The sequence below is a fragment of the Calliopsis andreniformis genome, chromosome 9 (assembly GCF_051401765.1).
Source record: "Calliopsis andreniformis isolate RMS-2024a chromosome 9, iyCalAndr_principal, whole genome shotgun sequence".
Taxonomy (NCBI): domain Eukaryota; kingdom Metazoa; phylum Arthropoda; class Insecta; order Hymenoptera; family Andrenidae; genus Calliopsis; species Calliopsis andreniformis.
Window position 1 is genome coordinate 7,148,149 of NC_135070.1, and position 8,275 is coordinate 7,156,423.

General features: G+C 34.6%; 2 protein-coding genes across 3 annotated transcripts; both read left to right on the top strand.

The window, feature by feature from the left end:
* Positions 1-351: 351 nt before the first annotated feature.
* On the top strand, positions 352-1,390 carry LOC143183219 (E3 ubiquitin-protein ligase RNF181-like). The gene is made up of 2 exons (XM_076384721.1): positions 352-906; positions 989-1,390. Exons 1-2 carry the CDS (start codon positions 601-603, stop codon positions 1,121-1,123), a joined length of 441 nt encoding a protein of 146 aa, XP_076240836.1. The 5' UTR covers positions 352-600; the 3' UTR covers positions 1,124-1,390.
* Positions 1,391-5,865: 4,475 nt separating this feature from the next.
* LOC143183731 (carboxypeptidase Q-like) lies at positions 5,866-8,243 on the top strand. Of its 2 annotated transcripts, XM_076385419.1 has the most exons (6): positions 5,866-6,684; positions 6,761-6,911; positions 6,989-7,238; positions 7,334-7,574; positions 7,648-7,830; positions 7,907-8,243. In XM_076385419.1, exons 1-6 carry the CDS (start codon positions 6,341-6,343, stop codon positions 8,157-8,159), a joined length of 1,422 nt encoding a protein of 473 aa, XP_076241534.1. In that variant the 5' UTR covers positions 5,866-6,340; the 3' UTR covers positions 8,160-8,243. The 2 variants fall into 2 exon arrangements, with proteins under 2 accessions (XP_076241534.1, XP_076241535.1); XM_076385420.1 differs by lacking the exon at positions 7,648-7,830.
* Positions 8,244-8,275: the final 32 nt, after the last annotated feature.

Here is an 8,275-nt window from a genome sequence, read left to right on the forward strand (position 1 = left end):
AACAAATATGTACACTGTATAATAAACATTATTTCCTATTAATAACCAACAGTCTTTTTACTTGTTGCCTTGAATTCCTTGTAAACATTATTTTTTACTATAGACAAGTAATAGATATTCAGAGACACGTATGCATCATTCAGCGCCAAAATTTAAATCCTTTTTAGTTTCAATTTCTGCCACTAGAAACTCTGTAATCTTATTCTAAATTTTGTCGGTAATGTTGGTCTCGATATATACAGCGCAAGAGGGCGCTAATGTAGCTCCCAGATGTGTCAGAAATTGGTACTAGGTGACGAATCTATATTTTACAACGTCCATGCCTATATTTTTACCTGTAGACTGTGGCTATCTTATGTCGTGATGATGCAGTATGAAATAAAGAATGAAAACAGAATAGAGGACGCTTTCTAAGGAACTCAAAAACAACTCGCTGTCACTACTATTATTTGAAGTAACTAGCAAGCATACCATTAGAGCGCATAAATTACAAAGTCAGCGTGACAGTTCCATGACAGTACGACATTGAAAGTGCAAACAGTGATTCTGTGTTGTAAAAAGAAAGTTAGTGCGATACAGTTACATTTTTCTATTAAAAAAATGTCAGATTACTTCGACGAGATGGGATGGACACCGTTAGGAGAGGGTGAAGCGCCAAATCATTTAATACAAATGGCAAGGCTTCTGCGAGATTTTGGTATGTGGGATTTATTGGGTCAAACAACGAGACTGCCACCTCCTGCATCGAAATCTGCGGTTGAAAATTTAAAAGAAATTGAAGTTGGATCTGTGGGCATGCAAGAATGCCCTGTATGTCTGAAGGAGTTCACAGTTGGAACGTCTGCCAAATGCATGCCCTGCAAACACGTATTTCACAAGGAATGTATAATACCATGGTTAGAAAAGGTATCAAATTTTACTAGTCATTGCTGTTAAACAGATAAACATATGGGTCGCTTGGTAAAGCAGGTTTCGTCCTTACTTTCAGACAAACTCGTGTCCACTTTGCAGACATCAGTTACCGACAGATGACGAAGATTATGAATTGTACAGAAAGGAAAAGCAACGAGCAGTGGAAAGAGAAAAAGATTTGGAAACGTTACACAATTCAATGTTTCTTTAAAAATATATATTTGTATATAAATATGAAGCGTTTTATTTATTGTTGATAATCCTTTTGTAAGTACACATGAAAAACATACAATTTTACATTTGCTTCAACGTTGAAGTTGTTACTCAAATCGATAGCACTAAAGTTAGGTAGATATTTAAGTCTGTACAAAATTATTCGATGATTTGCTAAAAATGCAATCCAAATCAATTTATTGATTAACCTCCCTCATACAATTTTTCACTGTTTGGGTGAAAATTGCCACTGGGTAAAACTTATAAAAATTTTTTTCAAAACATCCTTGTTTTAATTTCCTTCACTCAATCAAACGCTAAAAGTACATAATGGCAAGAGCTGCGAACTTGAGATACCACTTTCGGTATTATGTTCTCTAGATACTTAACTTAATTTTCGACAAACCCGAAGTTATATATTGGTAAGTATTCAAATTCGAGATACCTCTTATGGTATCATGTTCTCCGGATACTTACCTTTAATTTCGACAGAAGCCAGAGTTACATATTGGTAAGTAATGAGAATTCGAGATACCTCTTATGGAATCATGATCTCCAGATACTTACATTTAATTTCGACAGAAGCCAGAGTTACATATTGGTAAGTATTGAGAAATCGGGATACCTCCTATGGTATCATGTTCTCCTGATACTTACCCTTAATTTCGGCAAAAGCCAAAGTTACATATTGGTAAGTATTGAGAATTCGAGATACCTCCTATGGTATCATGTTCTCTTGATACATATCTTTAATTTTGCCAAAAGTCAAAGTTACATATTAGTAAGTATTGAGAACTCCAGATACCTCCTATGATATTATGTTCTCCTGATACTTACCTTTAATTTTGCTAAATTCTGAAGTTGCATATTGGTAAGTATTGAGAAATCGGGATACCTCCTATGGTATCATGTTCTCCTGATACTTACCCTTAATTTCGGCAAAAGCCAAAGTTACATATTGGTAAGTATTGAGAATTCGAGATACCTCCTATGGGATCATGTTCTCCTGATACTTACCTTTAATTTCGCCAAATTCTGAAGTTCCATATTGGTATGTATTGAGAAATCGGGATACCTCTTATGATATCATGTTCTCCTGATACTTACCTCTAATTTCGCCAAAAACTGAAGTTGCATATTGGTAAGTATTGAGAATTCGAGATACCTCCTATGGTATCATGTTCTCCTGATACTTACCTTTAATTTCGGCAAAAGCCAAAGTTACATATTGGTAAGTATTGAGAATTCGAGATACCTCCTATGGTATCATGTTCTCCTGATACTTACCTTTAATTTCGGCAAAAGCCAGAGTTACATATTGGTAAGTATTGAGAAATCGGGATAGCTCCTATGGTATCATGTTCTCCTGATACTTACCTTTAATTTCGGCAAAAGCCAAAGTTACATATTAGTAAGTATTGAGAACTCCAGATACCTCCTATGATATTATGTTCTCCTGATACTTACCTTTAATTTTGCTAAATTCTGAAGTTGCATATTGGTAAGTATTGAGAAATCGGGATACCTCCTATGGTATCATGTTCTCCTGATACTTACCCTTAATTTCGGCAAAAGCCAAAGTTACATATTGGTAAGTATTGAGAATTCGAGATACCTCCTATGGGATCATGTTCTCCTGATACTTACCTTTAATTTCGCCAAATTCTGAAGTTCCATATTGGTATGTATTGAGAAATCGGGATACCTCTTATGATATCATGTTCTCCTGATACTTACCTCTAATTTCGCCAAAAACTGAAGTTGCATATTGGTAAGTATTGAGAATTCGAGATACCTCCTATGGTATCATGTTCTCCTGATACTTACCTTTAATTTCGGCAAAAGCCAAAGTTACATATTGGTAAGTATTGAGAATTCGAGATACCTCCTATGGTATCATGTTCTCCTGATACTTACCTTTAATTTCGGCAAAAGCCAGAGTTACATATTGGTAAGTATTGAGAAATCGGGATAGCTCCTATGGTATCATGTTCTCCTGATACTTACCTTTAATTTCGGCAAAAGCCAAAGTTACATATTGGTAAGTATTGAGAATTCGAGATACCTCCTATGGTATTCTGTTCTCCTGATACTTACCTTTAATTTCGCCAAATTCTGAAGTTCCATATTGGTAAGTATTGAGAAATCGGGATACCTCTTATGATATCATGTTCTCCTGATACTTACCTTTAATTTCGCCAAATACTGAAGTTGCATATTGGTAAGTATTGAGCATTCGAGATACCTCCTATGGTATCATGTTCTCCTGATACTTACCCTTAATTTCGGCAAAAGCCAAAGTTACATATTGGTAAGTATTGAGAAATCGGGATACCTCCTATGGTATCATGTTCTCTTGGTACTTACCCTTAATTTCGGCAAAAACCAAAGTTACATATTGGTAAGTAATAATAATTCGAGATACCTCTTATGGTATCATGTTCTCCTGATACTTACCTTTAATTTCGCCAAATTCTGAAGTTCCATATTGGTAAGTAATGGGAACTCGAGATACCTCTTATGGTATTATGTTCTCCTGATACTTACCTTTAATTTCGGCAAAAGCCAAAGTTACACATTGGTAGGTATTGAGAAATCGGGATACCTCCTATGATATTATGTTCTCCTGATACTTACCTTTAATTTCGGCAAAAGCCAAAGTTACATATTGGTAAGTATTGAGAATTCGAGATACCTCCTATGGTATCATGTTCTCCTGATACTTACCTTTAATTTCGCCAAATTCTGAAGTTCCATATTGGTAAGTATTGAGAAGTCGGGATACCTCTTATGATATCATGTTCTCCTGATACTTACCTTTAATTTCGCCAAATACTGAAGTTACATATTAGTAAGTATTGAGAACTCCAGATACCTCCTATGATATTATGTTCTCCTGATACTTACCTTTAATTTTGCTAAATTCTGATGTTGCATATTGGTAAGTATTGAGAAATCGGGATACCTCCTATGGTATCATGTTCTCCTGATACTTACCTTTAATTTCGGCAAAAGCCAAAGTTACATATTGGTAAGTATTGAGAATTCGAGATACCTCCTATGGTATCATGTTCTCCTGATACTTACCTTTAATTTCGGCAAAAGCCAGAGTTACATATTGGTAAGTATTGAGAAATCGGGATACCTCCTATGGTATCATGTTCTCCTGATACTTACCTTTAATTTCGCCAAATTCTGAAGTTCCATATTGGTATGTATTGAGAAATCGGGATACCTCTTATGGCATCATGTTCTCCTGATACTTACCTTTAATTTCGCCAAATTCTGAATTTCCATATTGGTATGTATTGAGAAATCGGGATACCTCTTATGGTATCATGTTCTCCTGATACTTACCTTTAATTTCGGCAAAAGCCAAAGTTACATATTGCTCAGTACTAATAATTCGAGATACCTCTTAGGATATCATGTTCTCCTGATACTTACCTTTAATTTCGACAAAAGCCAAAGTTACATATTGGTAAGTAATAATAATTCGAGAAACCTCTTAGGGTATCATGTTCTCCTGATACTTACCTTTAATTTCGCCAAATTCTGAAGTTCCATATTGGTAAGTAATGAGAACTCGAGATACCTCCTATGGTATCATGTTCTCCTGATACTTACCTTTAATTTCGACAGAAGCCAGAGTTACATATTGGTAAGTAATGAGAATTCGAGATACCTCTTATGGAATCATGATCTCCAGATACTTACATTTAATTTCGACAGAAGCCAGAGTTACATATTGGTAAGTATTGAGAAATCGGGATACCTCCTATGGTATCATGTTTTCTTGGTACTTACCCTTAATTTCGGCAAAAGCCAAAGTTACATATCGGTCAGTATTAATAATTCGAGATACCTCTTATGGTATCATGTTCTCCTGATACTTACCTTTAATTTCGCCAAATTCTAAAGTTACATATTGGTAAGTAATGAGAATTCGAGGTACCTCCTATGGTATCATGTTCTCCTGATACATATCTTTAATTTTGCCAAAAGTCAAAGTTACATATTAGTAAGTATTGAGAACTCCAGATACCTCCTATGATATTATGTTCTCCTGATACTTACCTTTAATTTTGCCAAATTCTGAACTTGCATATTGGTAAGTATTGAGAATTCGAGATACCTCCTATGGTATCATGTTCTCCTGATACTTACCTTTAATTTCGACAAAAACCAAAGTTACATATCGGTCATTATTAATAATTCGAAATACCTCTTATGGTATCATGTTCTCCTTATACTGTGGCGCATTTTGGGATCAAGCAGATGAACCGAGTATTTATTTAGCTGTAAATGCTTGGTATATCAGATGAAATGATAATTCTTGGAATAATTGATAATATGGATGTTAATTATATAAGTATTCAAAGTAATCTTTGAAATAAAAAGCTGGTTTTGTTACTGAATATTGTTGTATAATAGAGTATAATGTGCTTACAATTAGTCAACACTTTAAAATTGTTGTCTAGTGCTTGGTGAAAGATAAAGCTTTAGAAATTAATTGTAAAGTAATGGTTTAACTCCTCTAGAATGAAGAAACGTTTTCAGTAGAAACTGAATAGGTTAAAAAGTGTAGTTTGAGACTAATGAAGAAAGAAAACTAAAATTACCGCATCGGGATCTGAATACTGTCTCGCGATTGCGTGTCATGCGCTTAGATTGCATAGGTAGAAAGGAAGGGAATGACAAATCATAGTGGGGAGTGGGGATAAATCATTTGTTCTACGTCCCACTCTCATCGTACGCTCCCACGTTTTGCGATTTTGTGATTGATAAACTAACTCTTCGGGTGTGCTATAATGTTATGACAAATTCGATTGAGTTATATGTGATTGATTTATTCCATACTTTATTAATCATGTGACATAAGAATGCTAAGGAGTTTGTGACTGTCCAAAATGTGTGACATCACATTATATGAGATAATACTCCTGTACTAAATTTTGTCTGTTATTCAATATTCCACATAATAATCAGTATATTTTGAGCACTCAGTATTAATCCGGTATCGGCATGTATCGTGTTTATCAATCGAATGAATGTTCAAACATTTTTTAAATGATAAAGAAATGATATACTTAATTCCACTTACTATCGTTACACGATGATTTAAAGTGTTTTCACAAGTTACTCAGATTTTCAACGGGTAAAGAAGTATAAAGAAAGATATAAATTTATAAAGATTCTTACATCATTTGGCATTATGTTACGTCCAGTAAAAATTTCTTTCTTCACGTGGCTTTTGCTAATAAAATTTGTGGTAGCAGTGAATGATACTAACAACAATACGTGTGTCTTGCCACCAAATTTAATACAAGAAATAGATTCATATGCTCCATTAGTTCAATCTATCATTAATGAGACGCTATCAGGTTCTTTTAAAAGTGTTACCTGGAATGAACTGGCTGACTTTGTGGACAAATTTGGTCCTAGACTGACTGGTACAGAAGTACTGGAAAAGTCAATTGATTATGTTCTGAATAAGTCAGTTGACTTTGGTCTAGAAAATGTACATGGTGAACCTGTGACTGTGCCTCACTGGGTTAGGTAAAAGTTCAGATATTTTTTTTTATTGTTAATAATTAAATTTGCAGATTCTATCATTAAATTATATATCTTCTAGGGGACAGGAGTCAGCAACTCTTTTAAAACCAAGACAGAAAGACATAGCTCTTCTGGGATTAGGCTACAGTGTTGGTACACCACCTGAAGGAATAACAGCAGAAGCTATTGTCGTAAATAGCTTTAAAGAACTTGAAGAAAGGCAGCATGAGGTAAATTTCCAAGGAAATTATGAAATTTATGTGTAAACTACTTTGTGTATTAATTATCATTATTTCCTTCTTTGCAGGTGCCAGGAAAAATTGTTGTGTACAATCAAAAATATGTATCTTACGATAAAACAGTACAATATAGAAGTAAGGGAGCATCAGTAGCATCAAAGTATGGTGCTGTTGCAGCTTTAATTAGATCAGTTACACCATATTCGTTATATACACCACACACGGGTATGCAAAGTTATGCCCCAAATGTGACTAAAATCCCAGTTGCTTGTATCACTGCTGAGGATGCAAGTTTATTAAAGAGAATGGCAAATAGAGGTAATCAAGAAGCATGAAAATAATTTTTTTTTGTCATTGAAAGACACAAAAATGGCAAAATTCATTATCTATCAATCATTGTTATAATTATTTAGGTTATACTATACAAATAAACTTAAAGATGCAGGCCAAAAATTTACCAGATAAAGTATCACGAAATGTAATAGCTGAAATAGTCGGATCTACAGTGCCAAACAAAGTGGTGGTTGTATCTGGTCACATAGACAGTTGGGATGTTGGTCAAGGTGCAATGGACGATGGAGGTGGAGCATTTATTTCCTGGCAAGCAGTGAGATTATTGAAGCAACTTAAATATCGACCTCGACGAACGATAAGGTGAAATTAAAGTAAATTTAGAAGAAATGCATATTATAAAGAAGAAATAAAGTGTTTGAAATATAACCTTTAGAATGATCATGTGGACAGCAGAAGAGCTTGGTATAATAGGAGCACGACATTATATCAAAACTCATAAAGACACAGAACAAAATCTGCAGTTTGTGTTAGAGTCAGACATCGGAACATTTATGCCTTTGGGTCTTGAATTTACTGGAGTAGAACAAGTTAAATGCATTTTAGAAAGAGTTATGAAGTTAGTAATACTCAATAAAATTTGTAACAAATGTTATAAAGTTTAAACTGTATTATCTTACTTGTTTTGTTCATAGACTTTTATCTCCAATGGGGCAGATGAAATTACGTAGCCCTAACCAAGGACCTGACATCGCTGATTGGGTAAACGCAGGTGTGCCAGGTGGTTCACTGTGGACACGGAATGACAAATATTTTTATTACCATCACACCAACGCAGATACCATGCTAGTTGAGAATCCAGATGCTCTTGATAGAGGGACAGCCTTATTTGCAGCAGTGTCATACGTGCTTGCGGACCTCAGTATAGACCTCCCGCGACAGAAATGAACTGCTACGTCGCCATCAATATAATTGTTGTTATTTGTTAATACTTACAAAAATTAAAAAATACATTCTTGAATGAAAATATGAGTATGAGTCTTAAATTAGTACATGCCTATTGT

What these genes read in the sequence shown, in the direction of transcription:
- LOC143183219 (XM_076384721.1), top strand. Translation starts at nt 601, where the DNA reads ATGTCAGATTACTTCGACGAGATGGGATGGACACCGTTAGGAGAGGGT. An exon ending in TAATACCATGGTTAGAAAAG is followed by an intron (nt 907 to 988) that starts GTATCAAATTTT and finishes CCTTACTTTCAG; the next exon opens with ACAAACTCGTGTCCACTTTG.
- LOC143183731 (XM_076385419.1), top strand. Translation starts at nt 6,341, where the DNA reads ATGTTACGTCCAGTAAAAATTTCTTTCTTCACGTGGCTTTTGCTAATA. An exon ending in ACTGTGCCTCACTGGGTTAG is followed by an intron (nt 6,685 to 6,760) that starts GTAAAAGTTCAG and finishes TATATCTTCTAG; the next exon opens with GGGACAGGAGTCAGCAACTC. An exon ending in AAAGAGAATGGCAAATAGAG is followed by an intron (nt 7,239 to 7,333) that starts GTAATCAAGAAG and finishes ATAATTATTTAG; the next exon opens with GTTATACTATACAAATAAAC.